Here is a 25,967-nt window from a genome sequence, read left to right on the forward strand (position 1 = left end):
TTTTAAGGGGGGGGCAGGTGGGTTGATCCGGATGGCTCATACAGGCTTGGGGGGGAATCTGCCAGGGCACAGGCCAGAGCTAACTTACTGCTGGGTGAGATCATCTGTGGTTTTGGGGTACGGTATCAATATGCTGATGATACCCAACTTTTCATCTCTACCCCAAACCACCCAAATGATGCCCTCGATGTGATGTCTCGATGCCTGGAGGCTGTGTGGATCTGGATGGGCAGGAACAGCCTCAAGCTCAATCCCTCCAAGACTGAGTGGCTGTGGTTTCTGTCATCCCGATTTGTGCATCTTGTTCCATCTTTGATGATAGGGGGAGAAACTTTACCCCCTCAGAGAGGGACCGCACTCTGGGAGTCCTCCTGGATATGCGGCTTAGTTTAGAAGAACACCTGATGGCCGTGACCAGGAGGGTCTTTTACCAGGTTTGCCTGATATGTCAGTTGCGCCCCTTTCTGGATCGGGATGCTCTGTGCACAGTCACTCATGCCCTCATCCTTTCTCGCCTGGACTACTGTAATACTCTCTACGTGGGGCTGCCCTTGAAGAGCACCCAGACGCTTCAACTGGTCCAGAATACGGTCGTGCGGGTTATCATGGGGGTACCTAGGTGCTCCCATGTTACACCCCTTTTAGGTGGCCTGCACTTGTTGCTAGTTGTCTTCCGGGTGCGATTCAAGGTACTAATTATGACCTTTAAAGCGCTCCATGGCTTAGGCCCAGGGTATCTGCGAGACCACCTACTGCCACCCATAGCCTCCCACTGTCCAGTGCGATCCCACAGAGTTGGCCTCCTCAGGGGCTGTTGGCCAGACAGTGTCGGCTAGCGACCCCCAGGGGTAAAGCCTTCTCTGTGGGAGCACCTTCCCTCTGGAATGAGCTGCCTCTGGAGCTTTGTATAATCCCCGACCTCCGGTCCTTCCGACGCGCCCTAAAAAGTTGGCTTTTCCAGCAAGCCGGCCTGGCCTGAATAGAATAAAATATAGGATTAATTTGGTTGTTAATTTTAATTTAATTTCAGGCAAATGGTTATCCAATCTCTTCTTAAAAAGTTCCAGTGTTGGAGAATTCACAACTTCTGGAGGCAAGTTGTTCCACTGGTTAATTGTTCTAAATGTCAGGAAATTTCTCCTTAGTTCTAAGTTGCTTCTCTTCTTGATTAGTTTTCATTCATTGCTTGTGGTCCTGTCCTCAGATGCTTTGGAAAATACTTTGATTTCCTATTCTTTGCGGCAACCCTTGAGATATTGGAACACTGCTATCATGTCACCCCTAGTGACATACTCAAGGTTTGAACCAGACCACAGTTTACCATAATATCCTATACCATAATGCAGGATTGGTTTGTTTTTTTAAACCAAATTTATATGATTTAATTTTTTTATGTCCTAAGTTCTCAGTATGTGCAATAGGATACAATATAAGTGTTAAGATAATATTCTATAACTAAGTGAAGAGATATGACATATATAATTCACTGGGTTCTTTCTACTATATGAAATTTTCCTGAAAACATTGAAGACATATTGGCAGAAGTCTACTTTAGGATAAAATGTACAAACAAAGATAAATTTCCTCTGTCTAGTCATGTCCAACTCTAGGGCTGGTGCTCATCTCCATTCCTTAGCTGATGGAGCCAGCATTGTCCAAAGACATTTCCGTGGCCACCATGGCCAGCATGACGATAAGCCACAGAACCCTGTTACTTTCCCACCAAAGTGGTACCTATTTATCTACTTACATTTGCATACTTTCAAACTACAGTAGAACTTCTGGTTCCGAATGCTTGTGACCACGACCAAATCAGATTCCGACCAAAAAATTCACAACATTTTTGAATCTTGTCACGAACACATACTTGGAGGCGATCAAACACGGCTGCAGCTGATTTCCCCTTCGACGCCATTTTTTTTTTATAAGCAACAAACAAAAGTGACCTTGTGTAGCCGCTGTATTACTTTTGGTTAGGTTTGGGAGCTCATCCTGTTGTTTAGTGCTCAGATCTCAAATCTGGGCTGTTAGCTTTCCAATTGACAAGCTTAGCTGCTAACTGTGCCCCCTGGTTCAGTATGAAATGTAGTATGAGCAAAACAACTTCAGTGCTTTTAAATTGAAGAGGGCATTAAAAAAGCTTTTAAACCAGTTTAAATGCTGGACAGAACTTCCTCAAAGCGACGATCCTCCTTTCACAACAAGCTTGAAAAAGATCTGTTGTTTCCCCCAAAATTGAACAGAAAGATGTACAGGCAGTCTTCAGTTCAAACCATTCCATTAGTGACCATTTGAAGTTATAATACCCTGTTACCCTGAAAATAAGCCCTTCCCCGGATAATAAGCCCAATCGGGCTTTTAAGCGTATGCGCTAAAATAAGCCCTCCCCCAAAAATAAGCCCTCCCAAAAATATTGCAAGACAGCAGTAGCCATGAGGTGACCATGCTCGCCACCACCTGCACCTCAAAAATAATAAGACCTCCCCCAAAATAAGCCCAAGTGCTTATTTTGGGGGTAAAAAGAAAATAAGACCCTGTCTTATTTTCAGGGAAACACGGTAGTATGGGGAAAAGTGACTTATGAGCGATTCTCACCCATTGCAACACCCATGGTCATGTGATCAAAACCCACTTGGCAACCAGCATGCATTAATGAAGGTTTGAGAATCCCAGGGTCATGTGATTGCTATTTGCCATCCTCCCAGTCAACAAGCAAAATCAATGGGGGAAAGTGAACCCTCTTAACAACTACAGTGATTCACATAACAACCATGGCAAAAAAAACCTTGTAAAATTGAGCACAACTCTCTTAAGACTTGCCTTGCTTAGCAATTGCAATTCTAGTCCTAGTTATGTCATAAGTCAAGGACTATCTGTACTTTCCCAAAATTATATTTTAAAAGTTTATAGATGTCAAATCTGCAGAATGGGTTTTTTTTGTTTTTGTTTGGTGAGAGAGTGGTGAAACATGAATGCTTTTATAGGATTGAACTGAAGTTTGAAACAAGTTTGGACCACCTTAACTACTGTAGAGACTATGTGCTAAATTCCAAGTTATTCTTTTTATGTTTCATTTTTTTTACAAGCAGTAAAATAGTAAGGTTTTTTTTAAAATTGTAATCCTTGACTGAAGCAGCTCATGCCTCTCTGGCAATGCTCTCCATAGAAATGGAGGAGAAAGTTTGTATTTTAACATAGTCCAGCAGAAGAAGACTAAACTAATTGCCCCAAAGGTGCTTTTTTCAAGAGGCAACTGGACTTTTTGGGGTTTCTTTGAAGACTTTTTGCTTCTCATCCATTCTTCAGAGCTGAAGAAGAACCATGACCTGGATGACTGAGAATCTCCATAGCCACTAAACTAATTACGATCACTAAACCAATGGACCTAGCTGAAATATACGATTTAATTTATTTGTTAGTTATAAACCTTTTCTACAAGAACTCAAAGTTGACTAATAGGGGGGGATTCTTTCTAGTTATCCCCATGGCAGCCACCCTGTACATGGACATGTCTGCAAGATGTGTGTGTGTGTCATGGGAGTTTGAGGAAGGGCAAGTGACAAAAACAGCTATGGTGCAGTGTCACCTGTACAAAAGCTTGTATTGGGATGGACATTGAATTTCTGTCATTGAGAGAAAAGCATTTGATCCTATAGATCAGGGGTATCAAAGTTGATTAAATTGAGGGCCGCATCAGGATTGCGTTTGACCTCGGGCTGGGATGGGCATAGCCAGGGTGGGCGTGGCCAGCTCAACGTCATTTGTGGCGGGGGTGCCTGTGGTGGCCTGAGTGCTCAGCTAGTGAAAACAGGCTTTCGAGCTCTATTTTTAGCTATGATGGCCTCTTGCAACTCTCTGCCAACTAAAATGGACCTCGGAAGGGCTGCATGCAGCCCTCCCAAGCTCCGTTTTCTCTGGCAGAGGCACTGCGGACCAGTCCTTTGCTGTTGACAGGGTGGCCCTGCAGGCCATATCTAAGCACCCTACTGGGTGGATCTGGGCCCCGGACCTTGAGTTTGACACCCCTGCAGTAGATATTTATGCATATAAGCTTTGTTGGGGTGAACAAGACTGGCCTTTGAGTATCCATGGATGATAAGGGTGGATTTGAATCTGGGTCTTTCCATCCTATCCCAATACCTTAACTACGGATCCCTGTACCAAATGATAAACTCCCATTGATAGAATGCAATTTGCTTCTAAGTAAATATGTAGACGGTTTTGTGATGGGACTGGGTTAGTTACCTAGGAAAGAACTAGCTGTTTTACCCAAGGGGGCTTCTCGCTGGCCTAGAGACTTATAAAGAATAGTGTAAGTAAGATTTGATTTATTTATCATCGTTCCTTGGGGGGGGGGGCTATCAGAAAAGGGCAGTTGCCAGTGTAATACATTCTGTGAAACAATATTTTTTTAAAAAACAGTTAACATTTGTGGAGGTGGATAAAATAGACTTATTTTTGTTTCTGGATAATCCCAGGCAGAATTCTATATCTTGTTAGAAACTACGTGTTAGATTTTTGAAGCAACATGGCTTTGTTTTGTGAACACAAGTGTGAAATTGACAAGGGAGCTGAGATTCTTTCTCATTCGGTCTGAGTTTCTCTCTCTCTCTCTCTCTCTCCCCCCCCCTCTCTCTCCTGATTTGCTGCAACTTCTAAGTTTACATGAATTCCCTGTGTGGGCAACAATCAGTCCATGCTCCTGTCTCAGGAATCCAGTCCTGCTTGGAATCCTGCTGCCCTTTTGTTGTCCTTCCTGCAAGGGTGATCAGTTGAGGACTATGTGGTGACAGAACCAGTTTGTAACAGGCTTGTCTTTCAACTTCTCTTCTTTAGGCTCCGCTGGCACAACGCATCTGAACTGCGGAGAGGCGGGAGCAGTGCGAGAGCTCTCTGCGAACTAAGCAAGGAGGGGGGAAAAAAAAGAAGAGAACTACAAGCTGCTGCCGCTGTTGCTTCTGCTGCAATGAACTGGCTGGATGAACCGAATTGGCAACTTCATATTTCCTTCCTTGTGCTGCTCTCCATTCACACGAAGGGTAAGAAGATGAAATGCTGTGCAATGTATCTCTGAGAGGGTGCTGAACATCTTGCACTAAAAAGTGCCACTTAGGCAGAACCTCTGAGCTTCTTGGATTATTATTATTATTTTTTTTAAAGAAAGATTTGTGTTCAAGGTTCCACAAGGTTTATAGCGTTGCGCCGGGAAAGGCTTAATTTAGAAATAGATGGATGTTATAACTTGCCAGGCCTCTCCTTTGTTTTTCTGCCTTTTAAAAACATTGCTGTGTGGTTCTTTGAATAATATTTCAAATTGAGTGATGCGGTGCTCCAGAGAGCCCTTTTAAAATCAGTAGCAAGTTCTGCTTAATGTTGCCGTTTCAAAAGAGCTATTGGAAAGAATTAAAGAGGCAGTATTAAGAGATTTGGGCTCTTAGCATTTTTAAGGTACAGCAGCTAATTAATGCAAACGACACTTGAGGAACAGCAAACTTTTGAAAATGACTGAAAAGGAAGAAAGAAAATTTAATGACCTCTTCTGGGATCAAATGTTTGAAGTGCTTCAAAAATCTAGAAACAGATATAACAGAAGAAAGAAACTGACTGATTTAAATAAATTATATTAGCAATTAGTACATTTCCATGAAGTCAGTTGTATGCACAGTTGTGGAAGTACTCTGGTCAAAAATAGAACCTTTCTATTAATTTGAACAATATTGTTCAGCTAAACTTAACTGGGAGTTGAGAAATTAATTTTCAAAGCTTTACGTAACTTACAATGTAACTTTTGACCTATTGAAATCAATGAATTTGAACATATCCAGCTCTCACAGTTGTCTGGTAGCAAACCAGTGTCTTAAATATATCACTTTGGATTATGAAGGCTTACCTTACATGCTCTTTGAGTATACATTGTCTGTATTTACACACAATCTTGAAATATGGTGACATAGTTCTTATATTTTACTTGTAGCATTATCTGGCTGGTATCCAGCACAGGGAGAAAGAATTTTGTATACTCACATAGATAAAACAATCCAAGGAATTGCTTATGGAAGACAAATCCAGTTTTCATAAATTAGTTCTTTTTGTCCATTCTTGGTCCTCTACCCAGTGTTTCTTCATGGTTTTTTTTACCTGTGTCCCCCTTCTTACTTTCTTTTTCTCCTGTGTCCCCCCCCCCCCAATGTGTAGGTCCCATTCCGGTAAAAAAGATCAGCCTTTACACACTTTATGTAATGTATTACTTGAGTAATGTGAGCCTTGGGACAGTAACTGCTGTGCATTCTGGTTTCAACAAAGTGATATTTGCAATATAATACATTTTAATGTTTGGTGGTCCCCATGCCTTTACATGCTTTTCACTTGTGTCCCCCTTGAAATATTCTTGTTTTCCCGCGTTATTGAGGAAGTTCAAGGATGACTTTTGAAGAATTAAAGAACTTAAACAGATTTTGAATAGTTTATATTCCATTCCCAGATGGCATGCAGCTCTTCCCACCTTAAAATGCAGATTCTTAATGGTTTGGCTGATTCTCAAGGGAAATAGATCTGTACTGAGATACGAACATCTGTAAGGGTGTGGAGAGATTTATGCAGGAAACCTGCAGTGAACTGCTGAAAGACTAATACTGACAATGTTTCCATCCAAAGGAACTTAATATTGTTTTTTGATTAGAATATTAAAAATGGGAAACATGAGCAAAACTAAAACAAATATGAATACAGAATCTGAACTAAAAATGCTTTTTTTTTCTTTTTCTTTTCCTGAATCTGTGCATAAAGCATATATACAGACTTTACTTTCATCTCTACTTCAATTATTAATATTATCCAGGTATTTTACAGGGAAGTAAGGCTATGGAATTCATCATATCCATTATTCAGATTCTCCAGAGAGCAGACCACTTCTACATTTCTTATATGGAAATAACTATTTCTGGTTTAAAATAAAAGCAGGAAGATTGTTCTCTTTCAATGTTTAGTCAAATGATATTTTATGCCATGTAGAAACATGCCACTTGGTACTTACAAAGCCCAAATTATTATTTTCAGAAAAAATCTTACTTAGAAAAATTTACTTATTTGTATATCTCATCCTAGAACAGGAGATGGTTTTGCATCTCAAAATGGATGATCTTGTTTATCTCCAACAAGTTTAAAAATCACTTGGTGTAGACATTGCCCAGGCAAAACTAAACAAGAAACTAAATGTATATGGATTTTCCTTGAAATCAGATAGAGTGGAAATGGAGATGGACTATCTGTTGGTGTTTGTCCTTCATAGGATTTTCCCAACTGAAATGGATATCTCTGAGCTTCTGTTGGGTCTCATTAGAGAAAATATATATAGTTGTAACTTTTCTGTAACAAATCAGGTAATAATTTGGTTGAGTTTTAATTATATTGGGAAAATATAGGAGGAGGGAAGAGTTTAATAGATTATAATCCAGTTATGATTTAGCCATCTTCCTGAACCTACAATGTTCGGGAGATCTATTCATATATCTCAAGCATCTTAGTAGTTTAGCAAAAAAAAACGCCATTGTAGAATGAAGAATTTTCTTTCTAAAGGTTCTGTTTCTTTTATTTATAAGTGAAGAATAAGGAAACCATCCATGTATATTGCAGGTAGTTAAAATAAGATGTACCAAAGATATGGTAGCTCAGTTTCAGTTTATGTCATCATGAGAATAGCAATAGCAGTTAGACTTATATACCGCTTCATAGGGCTTTCAGCCCTCTCTAAGCGGTTTACAGAGTCAGCATATCGCCCCCACAGTCTGGGTCCTCATTTCACCCACCTTGGAAGGATGGAAGGCTGAGTCAACCTTGAGCCGGTGAGATTTGAACCGCTGAACTGCAGATAACAGTCAGCTGTAGTGGCCTTCAGTACTGCACCCTAACCACTGCGCCACCTCGGCTCTAGAATTTGCTTTACTCAAAAATTGCTTTGTTTTTTTTTTAATTCCCCTATCATTTTCAGTACAAATTCAAAGAAAAAGCTTTGAAAATTCTTGAATCATTTAGAACACTAATCAAAATAACAGTTCTAAATTTGGAAATGAGCTTAACGAATACAGAAGAATGGGGTTGTGCCCCATTATAGCGGATGTAGACATAATTTGTAGAATTTATTTATTTGTATCCTATATGTATTATTTTTACAAATAACAAAAAGTGCAAACTTATCCAACATACTTTCCTTTTATTTTCCTCACAATAACAGCCCTGCAAGGTGGGATTGCGCTGAAAGGGAATGACTGGCTGAAAGTCACCCCGCTGGTTTTCATGGCTAGACTAGAATTCATGATCTGCTTTCTAGCCAGGCGCCGTAACCACTAGACAAAATTGTCTCTCAGTTAGGCACACAGCTATTTTTCAAGCACTCATTAATTCACAAAAATAATGTGTGACGAGGAACTGACAAGTAGATACAAGTTAGTGTCCTTAGGCAAGAAAAACCCCTAAGTTTCAGATTATGAAGTCAGAATTGATTTTAAAAACTTGGAAAAGACTCTGAGAATATAACAGTCAGCTTGTGGATAAGCCATTTAGTTCAGTTGGGCTGTTGAAAACATAGTCATATAACTTAACCAGTTTCTTCCCCCTCTCTTTGAACTCAAGTTGAAGAAGTGTTAAGAGACAGGTTACTGCTTCAATACTTTTTAAGGTACGTGCAAACTAACTTCTGAAGTGAATTTCGGAGGGGGGTGATTAGTAGCACTCTCTTTTGGATTTGTTTTGTTGTTCACAGTTGCTGTACTTTATCTCACTTTTTCCTGTTTACCCAGATGCTTTTCTACAAAGCAAAGACAGTTTGGTTTGATGCTAGTAAAGGGGTTTATACAACACATCTATTTTAGCCATCTTTAAAATCACTCCAAAATAGGTCACACAACTAAAAGTACAGATGGTAATTATTTTTAAATATTTACTCATAAAGAAAACCTGTACACCCTGTAAAATTAAATTAGTACATATTGTAAGGTAGGAAAAAACAAACTTAAATTAATTAAGATTGTTGATATAAGAGTCAAAATGGATTTGGCAAGTGACTGAGGTGTTTTTTTCTATTCCTTATGGGGACTTTAAAATCTCTAAAATATTGGGTTCTTCTCCCATTCAATTTTAGAAGGCATCTGTTATCATACCGTATAAGCCTGATTTAACCCTTTACCAAGGGAAGCTGTTCATCTCTGTTTAGGAGCAACCATAAGTTATTCTGAATATCTGCATGACAAGAGTTAGACGTATACAATGATTCTAAAACACTCTCTCTGTTCATCTGTTACATACAATTGCATAAATTAATTCATCTTCTTAAATAACTGTTCAAGCAAAATATGTCTCTTAATTTTGTCCAAGTTAAACTCAGTGGACAAAGAGGAAAATAAAAATTGCCCTGATTTGGATTATGAAAATCCTATTCTTGGCTGTGTTTTGGGATGGGGGGGATCAGTTAAAACAATCCAGTGTCTTATAGCTGCTCCTTCCTTAAATTTACTATTCCTAAATAATTCTAAGAAGGACACAGTGGCTCAATGGCTAAGATGCTGAGCTTGTCGATCAGAAAGGTTGGCAGTTTGTTGGTTTGAATTCCTAGCACCACATAATGGAGTGAGCTCCCATTACTTGTCCCTAGCTTCTGCCAACCTAGCAGTTAAAAAGCATGTAAAAATACAAGTAGAAAAATAGGAATCACCTTTGGTGAGAAGGTAACAGCGTTCCGTGCCCCTTCAGCATTTAGTCATGCCTGCCACATGATGACGGAGACGTCTTTGGATAGTGCTGGCTCTTGAAACGGAGATGAACACCGCCCCTTAGAGTCGGGAACGACTAGCACAGATGTGCAAGGGGAACCTTTACCTTTACCTAAGTAATTATATTTGGAAATGTAAAAAAATAATTTTGCAAACTAAACACATACTTTTTATTTAATAACTTGAAAGATAGTTCCCTATATTGTGATTGTCCAAATTCATTGGAATTGGTAGTGTAAAATTTTGGGAGGTGTAACTCAAATATTACCAAGACTACTAAATTTGGGAAGGTGATCTGAAACTCTGGGCTAAATAGATGTATATCATGAAAGAAAAAAATCAGGGTAGAACAATATTCAGAGTTCCATGAATTATGCTTTAAGGAATTCAGAATATAGTATTTGGTATATTAAATTAAAATGTCCCCTTTTTACACCCAAATCGGGAATCCCTTGTTTTATAGTAGTTAACAAACTGGGATAGTAAAAATATGTCACTTGGGTTTACTAATTAATCTGACTTATCCTAGTATGAACCCAGAGTTCCCTTATTTATCCACAAGGAATCCTTCGTTAATACAAATTGAAGTAATAATCCTTGGCAAAATTCATTTAGCAAAAAACAGGAGAATCTAAAGAGGAATGTTTTGTTTTACTACTCATTGTGGCTCAGTTACTCATGATACTGTAAGTTTCAAACAGTAGCCAAAATCATGCTAATAATTTGTTGCATTATGGCACATTCTTTAATAGCACATCATTTCAGCATAAAATGATCCTAGATATCAAATTGCAAATGTAGTGAAAATCTCATTAGTTGGGACAGACAGGTTATCCTGAAAGGGGCATTTTGAATATTTAGAACTGGTAAATTATCTTGGAAAGATAATGGGTATGGTCTATTAATTTAAAAACTAATCCCCCAAAGTATAATATGAAATTTATTCCATAGCACTTCTGGTTTTATTCTCAACTATACATTCAGTAAATATAGTATTTTAATGCTCAGCATAGGCAGTGTGATGGCTCACCGGTTAAGAAGCTGGGCTTGTTGGCTGGAAAGCTGGCAGTTCAGGTTTGAGACCCGAGTGCCACAGGACAGGGTGAACTCCTGCCAACCTAGCAGTTTGAAAGCATGCAATTTCGAGTAGATAAATAGGTACCACTTTGGTGGGATGGTAACAATGCTCCGTGACATCATGCTTGTCACATGACTGCAGAAATGTCTTTGCACAGCACTGGGTCAATGGCTTTAAAATGGAGATGAGCATCACTCCCTATCATTGGCAATGACTAGCAGAGTAAAATTTTCACCTCCTCCTTCTGATAAATCTTCCCTTGGCGAAATCATCCCTTGGAGAAATTCCCAAAAACTTGTTATTGTTTTACATTGCCTTTCCCTTTTTGCTGTGAAAAGGATGTAGTATTCCAAGACAACTTCCTAATTAGGGTGTGCTTTTATACATTTTGCCATAGGTCAGAGCTATTAATATTTTATAATAATTACGTTTTTTTTTACAGCATGCTGCCCATAACTGGATAGTATACAAAAATAAAGGTAACAGGTCCCTAAATGCAAATCTATAATCTAATATTCCAGGCTCCCTCATTTTAACTGTCTGGCAACGTTTGACAAAGTTTATTACTATATTTTTATAATCACTTCTAAAGGATTGTATTAAGTGGATACTTTAAACTGATTTATTTAGAGTTAAATGGAAGCTGGTCTCTCATTATATTATCTAAAAAGCTTATCTTCCTTTCTCGGTTGTGGTGTTCCGCAACACTCCAATAAATAAGTTGTTTTGTGTAAGATTGATGTCATGTTGGTGTATTACTTGAAAAGAATGTAAATTATCCTAAAACCGCAAACATTTGACTTTCTCGGGGCAGAGGAAACTAACACTTTAGTCGGTCCTTCCAGTCTTTGGCAGAGGCTGCATATCCTGTAGAGAAAATATTTAGAAAGTTAAAGCTGTGATATGTTTTGCATATCTCAACTCAAGGAGACAATAATCTGAGGCGTTCTAAGGTCAGCGGAACAGGATTTAATCAGTAGCACTCAAAGGGCAAGATTCAAGGCAGCATAACTACAGTGAGATATCTCTCCACTCATTCTTTTTCCCTGAACTTTGTTTTTCCAAGCTGTACTTTTAGGTGATATGTAGATTCCTGAGAGAGCACATCATTGGGGAGGAAAGAAATCAGTATCTTGTGTACTATCCTTTTTTTCTTTTTTGCTCACCTGTAAATCTTAGCCAGCTTTTATCCTCAAATCACTCTTCTACATTGGTTAAAATGGCTATTACTTGCAGGTGTTTCTCGTGGCCAGTCTCTCTTGGTGTGATGTAGCTCAGTTCTGAAAAAGTACGGTATGAAATACAGTACCATGTTTTCCCGAAAATATGACCTATCCTGAAAGTAAGTCCTAGCTTGATTTTTTATACCTGTGCCCAATATAAGCCCTCTTCTCCCCCAAAATAAGCCCTAATTAAGACTCCACACACTCCAGGCTGTACGGGTAAAAATTAATCTAAGGTGGGGATGGGGGAGTGAAGCTGCCATACTGCCATGTATCCCCTAAAATAAGTCCTCCCCAGATAAAAAGGCCCATTGGGCTTTTGTGTGCATGCGCTAAAATAAGCCCTCCCCGAAAATATTGCAACATAGCAGCAGTCATGATCTACAGTCGCCACCTCTTGCACCTCAAAAATAATAAGACTTCCCCGAAAATAAGGCCAAGTGCTTATTTCAGGGGTCAAAAGAAAAGTAAGACCTTGTCTTATTTTCGGGGGAACACGGTACTTACCTTAGGACAGTTGCACCACGCCTCGCACATCCTGGCCCATTTTTTCTGCAGCTGGCAAGGCTTCCCTGAAGGGCTTGATCCAGAACTCTGTTATCGGCTACAGAGGCCTTCAGGAAAGTCTTGTAGGCCTTGCTGGCCACATAATTTCCTGAAGGCCTCTGACAGTGAAAAGGAGGCTGGGAGCGACACATGCAAATGAGGTGAATCAGTGGACAACATTCCCCCCTCCAAAATAAGATGTGGTGCATTTTTTGGTGATATTTTTTTTTAAGATACGGTGTTATTTTAGGGGAAACATGGGTAGTCCTGGATTTATGACCCACTTGGGCCTGCAATTTCGATTGCTAAATGTTATCATTAAGCAAGTCGTCATTGACTCAATTTTACAACCATATTTACTACAGTTGTTAAGCAAATCAGATGGTCATTAAGCAAACACAGCTTTTCCCATTGCTTGTTGGATGTTAGTTGGACAGTTGCAATTTGCAATTGTGTCACTGCAGGATTCTGCAGTCATTGTAAATGTGACTCACTTGCCAAGCACCTAAATCACTATTGTGTGACCACAGGTGGGGGGTGCAGTGGTCATAAGTTTGAGAATAGGTTGTAAGTTGCATTTTTTAGAGCCATTGTAAATTTAAATGATTCGTAAATTAATGATTGCAAATCAAGGATTACCTATAATATCATTTTAGTGCGTTTGGCGAATATATTTGAGAATGTTAGAAGAATAGAATGTTCCAGTCCTTGATTCTTATCAAATTGATTACTTCTTTTAAATTAAAAACAAACAAGCAATGCACATTGCAGAGAACAAGAACATTGTTAATCTGTTTAAAAAATTGAATTGTCCTTTGTACTTCTGAAGTTTGGGGAACCCAGAGGGAAGCTGAAATATAACAGTAGCTTTGAGGCATTTATGTAGCCCAGACATGTCGAACACATAGCCCATGGGCCAGATATGGGCCACGGTAGGTACAGAGTTGTCCTGTGGGGCCATCTTAGAGATGGCAAGTGACTGGCCCATGTGGCCCCAGCCTACCCTGGCCACACCCACCAAGTTGGCCATGACAACTCACCGTGGCCAACATGCTGCAGGACAATTCGCCACAGCCAGCTTGCCACAGGACAGTTCATTTCAGGACAAGAGTTACACTAATATTAAAGAAATAGTAGAATAGAGTAATTAAGGAAAGGATGCAAAAGGAGGGACAGAACGAAAAGTGAATGGCAGAAATTAAAATGTTTTTTAAATTTATTTTAAATAATTAAATAGAATTATTAAATTGTTCTGCAGTGAGTTGTCCCACGGCGAGTTAGTCTTGGCAAGTTGTCCTGCAGCGAGTTGGCCATGGTGAGTTGGCCATGGCAGGTCAGCCAGGCAGAGTTAGCTGCAGTGAGTTTGGCTGTGGCAATTTGTCCTATTCCGACAGGGTTGGGCCAGGGGTGGGATTCAAGACGGTCTGGACTAATTCAGGCGAACCGGTAGTTCCAGTGAGCATTTGGCCCCACCTACCCACCCCTGCACTTTCCTGTCCTATATTTCCCTGTTTTTTAGCTCAGTTGATTCACGTGGCACAGCAGATTGCCGTGCATCATCTGTTTTACTCACAAGCACTGAGATAGAAGGTAAGTTATGAAGCTTAAAAAGCTTATTTTTTTGAATGCTGTGCACACGGACTCACCGAACTGTTTATTAAACAGGTTGCATCCCACCACTGGTTGGGGCCATCTGAATCTGGAGCGGTAGGGAAATGAGGTTCCACAGGGCAGGTCCAGTGACAGACAAAACACAACTCCTAGATCTCATTAGATGACACAGTTTAAGAGATGGGTGCTGGAATATCTCTGGTGTGATGAGCAGAGACAATCGAAGATGGGTAGTCCCAGAAGTAACATGTTGCATGCTGGGTTTTATAGTTAACGACAAACACTTTGAATTATACTTGAAGGCCTATTGGAAGCTAGCCCTCAAAATTGCCCATTCTGCTACATTTTGGATCAGTTGTAGCTTCAGTGCTCTTCAAGAAGATGTGTTTATTTCTTGTGAGGTAGGAGTAAAATTGCTTTGGCAGTTAGGTTTTCAAACTGTTTGATAAAATTCTATAATGCATAAACTTTGAGCATCAGGCCAGATTTTGAACAAAAATGAATATCGGAGCAAAAGGTAACCCATTATATCTCAGTACATTTGAATGCAGAAGAAGCAGCTTCCCCTTTCTGTGCAAGCTTAAACTCAGTCTTCCTGCGTAATTACTTTTTCTGTGTATCTCCTTCTTCTGCCTCATTTAGCCTACCCAAACCATATATTGCACAAACCTCTAATATTTTAGCCAAGCCAACTGGGATTTGTTTATTTAGGTTTACTCTGAGCCAATGTCTGTTTCTTGCTAGTAAAACTGCTGTCATTTGTTTTTGGGGTGACTTTGCAATACTTCTGTAAAGCAAAGCAAAACACATAGTCAAACTGAGATGTAGCTGGAAATTCCTATAATTTGGCATAATCCAACCTGAATTCTAACTTCATGTTTTATGGCCAATAATGTTTTGGTTATTTATCTGATGACTAGCATGAGCTTTGAAAATGGTGTTTTACAGAATGCCATTTGTGGTGTGCATCAGAGGTGGTATTCAGCAGATTCTGACCAGTTCTGGAAAACTGGTAGCGGAAATTTTGAGTAGTTCGGACAACTGGTACCGTAAATGCCACCTCTGACTGGCCCCGCCCCATCTATTCCAGCTGATTGGGAGAAATGGGGTTATTTTGCAGTTACCTTCCCCTCGAGTGAAAGCTTAAATTCCCTTTTCCACAAAGACTTAAGATACTTATCACCTACAGTTTGGGCAAACCTGGAGCTACTCAGCTTCTATTTCATGCTTTGATTCTTGAAATTGTCTGAGCATTTATTACTTCACAAATTGTGTACTTTATGATCTTTCTCAGACAACACTGAAGCTACAGCCCAGCTTTCACAGCCTAGGATGAATCAAGAAACATCTATAGGAGTATAACATTTTTGTTCATTGATGATTATTACATTGATAATTTCTATCCACTTTCAGAAGTAGCTCTGGAAGTTATTTGGGAGAAAATAGATTGACCTGAATCTGAACAACTCAACCTTTACAATTATTTTAACCATAACTTCATTAGTAGCAGGATGTTACATTGTTTTGCAACATGAATAACTTCAAATGCAACAATGTAAGTGGGAAATAATACATGTATAAAAAGTTCTTATTTTCTTCTGTTACTTTGTTTAATTCGTTTGTTCGACTTTTTCCATTTTATAATAATGTTAAAATAGGTAGTTTACATGCATAGCTTCCCTCCTAATTTGTAAAACTCCAGGAAGCATTTTCTTCCTCTTTGTTATTAGTTTCTTTCTGCCTATCAGATATTATTTAAGCTGAATTCTAATATCGCAATATTACTTCTATCCCATTTAATAACATAAGTATAATTAGTTCCATTTTTCTATGAGAATTATACACTTGTGCACATTGACACACTGTTTTAAAAATGAAATCTTTTGCCCTAGAGCTTGTAAATTTCCTTTCCAGCTCTGTGCTTTAACTTCTAGTGGCTGCATATGTCTTAGCTGCAGCTTTTGAATGAATATGCACTTTGGCTTTGTGGTTGAGCTTTTAAGTCCCCTGTTCGATAAGTGGAGGGCTTTAAAGAGCTAATTAAAGATGTGGTACAGTTGCTATATAACATTTTGTCTTTACAAGGCTATTAGTGAAAATGACAAGATTTACCTTTCACTCCTAGTACCTTGGACAGAAGGGTGAGCATACTGAAAAACAGTCACTGTGGTTTTGAATGTTTTGCTAAGTGGTGCAGCAGAAAAGGGAAAAAAATGAAGGGCAAAATACTCACTGCAGTTGTCTTTCTAATTGGTCAACAAACAATTTGCATCCTCGATACTTTTTGGGTGTATCCTACAGATTTTTGGCTGCTATTTCTTATTTCTTAAGATTCCTATAGCAGTGATGTGCAGGCGCTTGTCGGGGTTGCGCTCCGGAAAAGCTGAACTTCCGGGTTCTAGCGAGCATGCACACCTGACAATCAGCTGGCTGGTGTGCATGCAAACACCGGTTTTTGGCACTGCCGGACACACAAATGACAGCTAATAATCACGCGCGCATGCACGCCAGAAACCCGGAAGACAAACGGGTTTGCTTGCTGGGTGACATGGCTTTGTGTGCCACTTTGGTTCGCTGTCATGGTCTTATAGGATATAGTCATTCTGAAATTTTGGGGGGGGGTTGAGTTTGAAGGGATCTATCATAATCACCAAAAGGTTTTTAGGAAGCAAAACTCTTGGGGGAAAAATCTTTTTGTATTGTTGTACATGAGATATCTTCTTACACTTTCGGTCAACAGCTGAGTCCTATATAGGACTGCTTCAATTTTTAATATGTGCATTAAGTCCGCACAGTCTTTTTTTTTTAACTTGGTTTTTGTTTGAACTGCTTGGGTCCACATTAAAGAAAGATGATTTCATTTCATTCAGTTAAATATCATTGCAGTTAAAAAAGAGTCACCACAAATTTATTAGGCCCAAAACAGGGCATGGGGGTTGTGGTGTCACATGTGCATGCATGGGGGATGCGGGGCATTGTTCGCGCATTGCATTATGGGCACGGGCATATGTGCACTACTTTTGGCATGCAACAACAAAAAGGTTAGCCACCACTGTCCTAGGTCTTTGACAGGGTATGGGTAATCTTTTAGATCATTTCCGCCCAGTTTGTATTTGATGTTCTGATTTTTATTGCCAACGAGCATTTGTTAGCAGAGATTTGGAGTTGCCAATTGTTTGACCATTCAGATACATAACCTTGGTCGTTTTGTAGAGTAGTATAATTGCCTGGGGTGTTAAATAGTTTTACATCGTCGGCAAAGAAGACGCAGCTGCTTATAATATGATCACAAAGGTCATTTATGTAAACATCATTTGTGTATTATGATATAATATCTGAGCCTTCCAATTACACACCTGTTATCCCACAAAGTTTTAGAGATTAAGCCAAAAGCATTGCATGGCTGTATGTAAGCATTTGGTCAAAAATGGTAGGTAGCTTAAAAATCTGACATTACTAATTGTGCATTACTAATTACTGTGACTTTATTATTTTTTTAAAAGAATTTTAACACTTTACAGTTTAATGACTGCTTTTGAAGAATCAAAAGGTAATTTGTAGAGAGATTCAGTGTGAACTTTGGGACCTCTTTAGGTATAACAGAGATTAGGCACATGACATTTTAGGATTCAGTTGGCCAGTTTTACCTGGTGCTTTTGATAGGTATCATCTTCCTGTAAACAGGTATTGGGAAGGACATACATGGAATGTATGATTGCTTATAAAACTGGCTGTGTTGTGAATATCATCTTTTACAAGTCTACTTATAAAAGTTGTATATATGTTTATTAATCAGACCTCACTTAGCTTACCACTGTAATTATTTCAGTACAAATTCTTGGATTTAATACTAAAAAGATTTGCACTTATTCCATCCTTTAATAAGACTTCAGGATTACTTCTTCCTATTTCTGTTTTTCATTCCTGTGAAGAGGATTAGTAGAGCAGAAAGTTCTTAGGTGTACGTACAGTATATTCCCTAACTATATTACAATTGCTTGCTCTGATATATGCAACAGAAGTGGAAAATTCTTTTATTTCACTAGCATAAGAAAGTCAAAGTTAAGGAAATTGGGCCTAAAACTAGTTTGCTTAGTTTTAGAGTTTGCAGAATCTTTATCATCCCTTCTCTTTTGTTCTTCTCCTCATTTCACTGTCCCATAATTTATTATATCTTTATAGTAATTTAAAATTATCCGTAACATGGACTTTTACACATTAGCAACGTGGGGTAGCAAGATCAAAATGTGTAGATCAAGTTGAAAGTTCTTGAAAACATTTCCAAAACCACCAGCAGCAGCATAGTGCCATGTTGAGATGAATTGTTTGCTTCAAAGATCAACTACATCCTTCCCAAATAATAATGCTGAATGCAGTGTCCTCTTTGAAAATATGCAGAATTATTATTAAACTATGTTTGTTAGGATTATTGTTGCTGAAATTCTTTTTGACACAAACCATAGTAATATTCAAAGCATTTTAGAAATGCTTAAAATGCAAGCATTTGTTTCTTTTCACATCCCACATTAGGGGAAAAAATGAATATCTGGAAGTGGGAAAGTGCTGTTATAATGAGAGAGATGAATATAGAATATAATATACAATAGAATATTATGTATTGACCAAGTGTAAGTGGACACTCAAGGAATTAGTTTCCTGTGCATAAGCTCTCAGTGTACATAGAAACAATAAAATAATATAATCATAAGATATCAATAGTAGAAGGTAATAGGAAAGATGAGAAGGATAATAGTAATAGCAATTTTTGAGATATCTTTTATTTGCTGTGCAATTTTTCTATATGTCTGCTTTTCCCTTTTCATTCTTCCACTAGAATGCTCATGAAATTTAGAATTGTGTGTAATTTGCCATACTTGGTATCCTTCTCCCCCATCATTTTTTAGTTTATAAAGGTAATGGTTCCCCTTCCCCTATGTGCTAGTCGTTCCTGATTCTAGGGTGCAGTGCTCATTTCCACTTCAACGTCGAAGAGCCAGCGCTGTCCGAAGACGTCTCTGTGGTCATGTGGCTGGCATGGCTAAATGCTAAAGATGCACAGAACGCTGTTACCTTCCCACCAAAGGTGGCCCCTATTTTTCTACTTGCATTTTTACATGCTTTCGAACTGCTAGGTTGGCAGAAGCTGGGACAAGTAATGGGAGCTCACTAGGGATTCAAACCGCCAACAGGCCGACCTTTCTGATCAACAAGCTCAGCGTCTTAGCCACTGAGCCACTGCGTCCCTACTTTTTAGTTTATAGTTTGCTGTAATTAATGTCATTCGAATTCGGAGGGTTTTAGTCCCCGAATTCAGAGGATTTTAGCCTCACGATTCAGGAATACACAAGGCTAGAAAAAGATAGTTTGAAATATATCTTTATGGGTTTTTTTTTCTTCCAGAATTCATGGAAATGATAGTAATGTGGTTCCATGTATCATCCTTTTTCATTGCTGGTATGTTGGACATAAATCAACATAAATCTGTTATGATGAATTGCCTTGCAATGTGAGTTTTAGATAATAGGGTTATCATATGATGAGTACAACCATTAACTGCTAATATATATATACAATATAATTCTATAATTATATTGATTTCTTAAATATATAGAAATATATTTTCCTAACCATTGGTCTACTGGGAATGGTTTGTTAATGGTCATCACATTTTGTCCTATTATTATTGATGGGCAGATCATATACAAAGACTGCATGATTCTATCAGATTTAATGCTCTCCTTATGTTCAGTGATCCATTCTGTTTGACCACGTATTTGCAGTCGTCATGATAATGAATTTGCATCTCGATTCTGATGTAATCAGAAAGCACTTAAGTACATTTTAGTTTCATTTAAGCCTGTCTATAGCCTAAAGCAAAACTTATCCCCGTAGCTGTTTATAATCACAATATTGTGGTGTCATGTTTCTCCTCATCAGCGTAGAGAGATAGAGGAAGTCACCTGCTGCAGATGCATTTTTCCCCTATGGGTAAAATAGTTTATCTTAAATCAAGAGCCCCTAGCTTCATTTTGACATGACAGCTTTCTGGGAGTGGGTGCAGCTTATTACTGTGTATTATCTATCCCTAGAGTAGGATTGGTTTATGCTTGCAAGGGATGTGCAATTTATCATTCTGAGGCCATGGTTTTGGTATCCAAGGTGAGTTATTGTTAAGTTTGTGTGTTGATCACACACAGCAGCTCAGCATTTATCTTATAAAAAGCCATGGTCTCAAATATTTCATAATTGTACCATTTGCAGAATGGCAGGCAGCCAACAAAGCTCTGAATAGTTGCTTCTATCCATCCCCTTGTCTGTCTAACAATGTGTGCTGGGTTTTGTCTTGTGGACATTACACAGTCCTGTGTCAAGGAAACCTACTTTATATTTAGACCTGCAATAAATTACCTTTGGAAAAGGACCAAGACGTTCAGTTATATTTCTATGCATTCAGGCTGAATATTGCGCTTTTTTTTGGATATGAAGTTTTCTCTTATTTTTACCTGTTTGGTACTGAGTCTTTAAAAGAAAATTTAAACAAAGCTTATGTTAAAAGGGGATGTGGTGGCTCAGTGGCTAAGATGCTGAGCTTGTCGATCAGAAAGGTCGGCGGCTCGGCGGTTCGAATCTCTAGCGCTGTGTAACAGTGTGAGCTCCAGTTACTTGTCCCAGCTTCCACCAATCGAGCAGTTCGAGAGCGTGTAAAAATTCAAGTAGAAAAATAGGGCCCACCTTTGGTGGGAAGGTAACAGCGTTCTGTGCTCCTTCGGCATTTAGTCATGCCAGTCACATGACCATGGAGACTCTTTGGACAGCGCTGGCTCTTCAGCTTTGAAACAGAGATAAGCACCGCCCCTAGAGTCAGGAACGACTAGCACATATGTGCGAGGGGAACCTTTACCTTTATGTTAAATTATTTTAGTTAGAATGACTTCTATTTCATGCATTTATATTTTTCCCTTCAACTTTACTTTGTGTTATTATAATAAAATAAAAAATTGGGGTGAGGGATGGGCTATGGGATGAAGAGATATTTCTATGTAATGTCATAAATGTAGTTAATACTTAGAAGTATTAAGTTGGTTTGTACTTGTAATGGAGACTGGAAGTTGTATGTTTTTTTTTCTTTTTTCTATATCTTTTATTCTTTTTTTAAAAAAACATTTCCTTATTTCTTGGTTTATATTTTCTTATACTATTATTATTAAAAACTTTCATTAAAATGATCTTAAAAAAAAATCCTTACACAAGTTTTCCTTTTTACAGTTGTGAATGAGTATTCTGAGTTTAGAATCTGAGTGGGGGAGGCAAAATTGGGCTTTTGGACACAGGGTCTTGTCTGAATCAGTTCTCTGTGTTATGATAAACCACTTACAGTTCTCTATTTAGCTAAGAGATTAGAGTTTGGGACAACTATTTGAATTTCTAGAAAGAAAAAAAAACGGGCATTGCTTGACTTACAACAGTTCATTTAACAACCATCCAAAGTTACAATGCATTGAAAAATGTGACTTATGACTATTTTTCAGTTACAGCCTTTGCAACATCCCCATGATCATATGATAAAAATTAAGATGCTTGGCAACTGTTTCATATTTATGACCATTGCTGTGTCCCATGTGATCACCTTTTGCAACTTTCTGGCAAGCGAAGTAAGTGGGGAAGCCGGATTCATTGAACAACCAGGTTATTCATTTATCAGCTGAAGGGATTCACTTAACAACTGTGGCAAGAAGGGTCATAAAATAGGACAAAATTCACTTAGCAAACATCTCACTTAACAACAACAATTTTGAGCTCAGTTGTGGTCGTAAGTCAAGGACTACTTGTATGCAATAAATAAACCAAAAACATTTTTAAAAATCCATTTCAGACAAAATTTTAATTGTTAAATGCTGGTAGTTCCTACTTTACTAAAATAGCAATTTGCTGCTGCACAGAAAATGCATTTATTCAATTTTTTTTGCTGTCCTGAGCATAGTGGTATAGTTCAGGTGTATGCTTAAACATATTCACTGCATCTTAAATCTCGGAACTTATTACAATTCTATAGTAGGTGATTTCCTTAGGAAGCTTTTTTTTTTTTTTTTGAGTCAAAGAAGAGATATAGCATTATTTTTCCCAGAAGCACAGAGGCAGTGATCAATGTGCTCTAGCGATCCCAGCAGCCTTGAACGGGTCTCAAATGAAGTGTTTGGAGGCTGGAAATGCGAAGCGCAGATCCCAAAAATGCAAGCCATTTTCTGTGGTAATCTCTGCAGCCAGGAATAAGACACTCGGAGGCTGAAGGGTGGGGGTGGGGGGTTACATTCAGAGTAAAAGATGCACCCAAATTTTCAGGCTCTTTTATGGGGGGAGGTGTCTTATACTCCAAAAAATATGGTAATAGCTTCTAGCTATCTTCCTTGAGAGAGTAGGGAGCTGATAAACTAAATTTTGGCTCTTGCAAGAATATAGAAACACAAACTGTTCTACTGTTTGCTCTGACAGTGATAAGTAAAATGTATCTGAGTGACTCTTAATGAAATTAAATTGCACAAGTTCTTATCTTGTCTGTGACTCACTGGGATCAGGATATGGGTAGTAGAGTAGAGGATCTACTGGCTTTGCCAGCCAAATTAACAACATCCATCTTCTGAAGTACTGCTTGGAGCACAAACAACGCCGACATATTTGGCCATGCTAATAATTGTGTTACAAATTTGTGCACTAAATCTAAATGCATTAAAATGGTAAAGGGGTCCATTGTTAAATAGATCTGCAATTTTCTATTAGGTAGTTTATCAACATAAATATAAGCTTAATTCGACAGCAATTGTGGGAAGCAATGTTTTACAAAAAGTCAGAATCCATAGAAAAACAAAGAATAACCGAAGTAGGGTTGTTTGTATATAATTCTGTTTGTGCTTGTATATGTTCAGAGGTGGGTTGCTCCTGATTTAGCCTGGATCAGGTGAACTGGTAGTAGCAGAGGCGGGAGGCTCTGCTCACCTGCAGGCGCTGAAGTGTTGCATGCGTGAACGTGCCCAAACCAGTAGTAAAAAATTGGCAACCCATCACTGATGTGCTTGTGCACATGTGTAGGTAAGGGTAAGGAAGGATGTGTTTCCTCTATGATAGAAAAACCATTTAGGCATATAAAAATCCAAATAAACCCAAGTAAATGGCCTCCAACATCTTCCGTAACATCACCAGAGAATGTTGGCTGGAATTTTTAGCCCAATGGTCATAAATATTTGATATACTGTAATACTGTGTTTCTCAAGTATATAAATAACTACTAATGGATATCTGGAACTTAATATCTGGAATATTAAAATGTTGTTACTACACCATAGAAAGAACTATATCCATATTTAGTGTTAGGCTTGGAAGCCATCTTTGTATTGGGCCTCAAGCCTGCCACATATTCTACTGTGGGAAATTGGGAGAGGGGATTGAATGGAACATGGGAGATATGTAGCCATAATAACATTCCTTCTCAAAGAGTCAAGGTCATTTTGTCCCTGTTCCTTCGTGACACTGGTACAGTCCTTCAGTTGGGTGGGGAAAACCTGGAAGCTTTCAGATTTGGGTTTTCCCAGAGGTGTCAACATGGCTTCTTTAATAAATTTGAATTTTGAGGAATCTCTAGCCTCGGATTCTTATTTGATGGAGGATGCTATTTGGAACCCTGACACTTAGATTACTTACCATTGCTAAAGCACTGATTTTTACAATTTGCTGAAAGTGAAGTTAATGGCATAGCATTTGTTTATGTGGTGCTTGTTCTAATGCTATCATGTACAATATATTTGTACATAAACTGTTATGGTAATAAACTTGGTTGCTGAAGTATGTTTTTCCTTATGGGTCAATCATTTATACTTCTTTTTGACTATATATATATAGTCAAAAATATATACATATATACATGCAAAGTCCCTAGAAGTTTTAAAACACTTTGTGAAGATAAAAGAATAAATAGCATGTATCATTTAATTCACATCTGCCATGAATATTATTTGGAATTGTCTTCCTTCCACCCAACTAATCACTTTGCTATAATGCCAGATCCTTTAATTACAGCCCATCTTTCTTTCCCTTTAACTCTTAGCCTTTACCCATGTGCATAGTATAATAATAGCATTTAACAAGTAAAATCACTCATATATATATTTATTAAAGAGGAAACATTTTTTCATGGTGCACATGATTAATCACATTGGCAGCCAATAAATGCAATTTCATGCAAATCCAGTTACTCTGTGCCGACCATAAGAATAATGATGTTTGTTTAATTAAAAGAGCAAAAATCTAATAATTGTATGAGAGTAGATAAGTGGTTGTGCTCAGGAGCTTTCCAGAGCTATTTTGTGAACTTAAAAAAAATAGTGTGACCCTCTAAAAACTGATTTTATAACGTCATCAGTGAAAAAAAATATGTAGAGATCAGAGAAAAAATATCTAGATATTATTGATCCTACAGCTGCTGTCCTTTTAACCACATTAGCGTATGCTTCTTCCATTCTTTGGTTATTTCCCTTTTTTTCAAAGAAAGGCAGCAAATGAAAGAAGTCTGAAGAGCTTCCAGACATGTGTAGAGTAGACAATTATTCATGACATTCCCAAAACATTTGGCAGGATTAAAGTCTACTAGACTTAGGAGTTTCAGAAAGTACCTCTTTAGGGTTTAGAGATACATTTTTGTATCAAGATCTTGTAAAATGTTTCCCTTGAGAATGTTTTGATGACAGACATATTTCAACACCTTATCAGCTTTTATAACTGGAGACAACACTCATAAACTAAGTAGTGTTCTGAATTAGGCCACACTGTCAGCCATGATGGGCATAATATATGCTTCTATGAACCATTGCATGTACAGCTGTCTTAGTGCCCCTTGGAAATTCAAATTTTGGTCGTGAAAATGAACTCGACCTTTTCCAATATTTTTATTTGGAGAGGAACTATGTATAAACCCAGTTATGTCTTCCAGCCTGATCATTTTCAGGTTCTCATATAATGATGATAGACGTTTATTTTTCTGGAAATAGTAGATTGGCCAATAGACTGTCCGTGATGGCGAATCTATGGCATGTATGCCACACGCGGCATGCAGAGACCTCTCTGTGGGCAGGTGACTTGTCACCGCAGCTCAGCTCTACTGCAGATACGTACGCGCCTCCTGCTGGCCAGCTGGTTTTGGGGTTTCTGTTGCGTATGCGCAAACCTGTGCCCTTTCATAGGGGTGAGCCCCGTGGGGGGAGGTCATGGGTGGTGGCGGGGGTTGCATGCTTGGGGGTGCATGTGCAGGAGGTGTGGCATGGGGGGGATTGCACGCACATTGCATTATGGGTGCATGCATGCGCTTTCAGCACCGGCAAGAAAAAAGTTAGCCATCACGGGACTATGTTACAGACGATACCGTATATAGATGAGTCTGAAGGATTCCATTAAAGCTTTTTAGGTGATCACATTAGGGAAAGGGGTGTATAGCATCTGATTTATTGCAAACCTGAAGTTCAGGATATTCCATCAAGTGATGTAGTAATTAAAAATTGGTTGGGCAAAGTAAGATCAGGATATTAAGACTTCCTCCCTTTCTGCTTGGGTCTCAGACAGAAAACATATGCTCCAGTGGTGCATATGTTTTTTTCAAATTTTTCTGCCTTTTGTCTCGAATGCCATTTGCTTTAAAATGAGTGGTTATAGAAATTGAATAAAAATAAATGCCACTTATGGAAAAACTATTTGCGTATGGGA

The 25,967-nt window shown here is 38.5% G+C and overlaps 1 protein-coding gene across 2 annotated transcripts in view; it reads left to right on the plus strand.

Annotated features, from left to right (window-relative positions):
* BMPR1B (bone morphogenetic protein receptor type 1B) overlaps positions 1-25,967 on the plus strand; it is a 203,973-nt gene that overhangs the window by 122,487 nt on the left and 55,519 nt on the right. For both annotated transcript variants that reach the window (XM_087724115.1, XM_087724117.1), the window contains exon 3: positions 4,837-5,039. In XM_087724115.1, the coding sequence (XP_087580241.1) occupies positions 4,967-5,039 (73 nt within the window). In that variant the 5' untranslated portion in view covers positions 4,837-4,966. The remainder of the gene's footprint in view (positions 1-4,836; positions 5,040-25,967) is intronic.

The sequence above is a fragment of the Thamnophis sirtalis genome, unplaced genomic scaffold (genome assembly GCF_051295495.1).
Source record: "Thamnophis sirtalis isolate CommonGarterSnake01/CBP01778 unplaced genomic scaffold, rThaSir2_p1.2 scaffold_10, whole genome shotgun sequence".
NCBI lineage: Eukaryota > Metazoa > Chordata > Lepidosauria > Squamata > Natricidae > Thamnophis > Thamnophis sirtalis.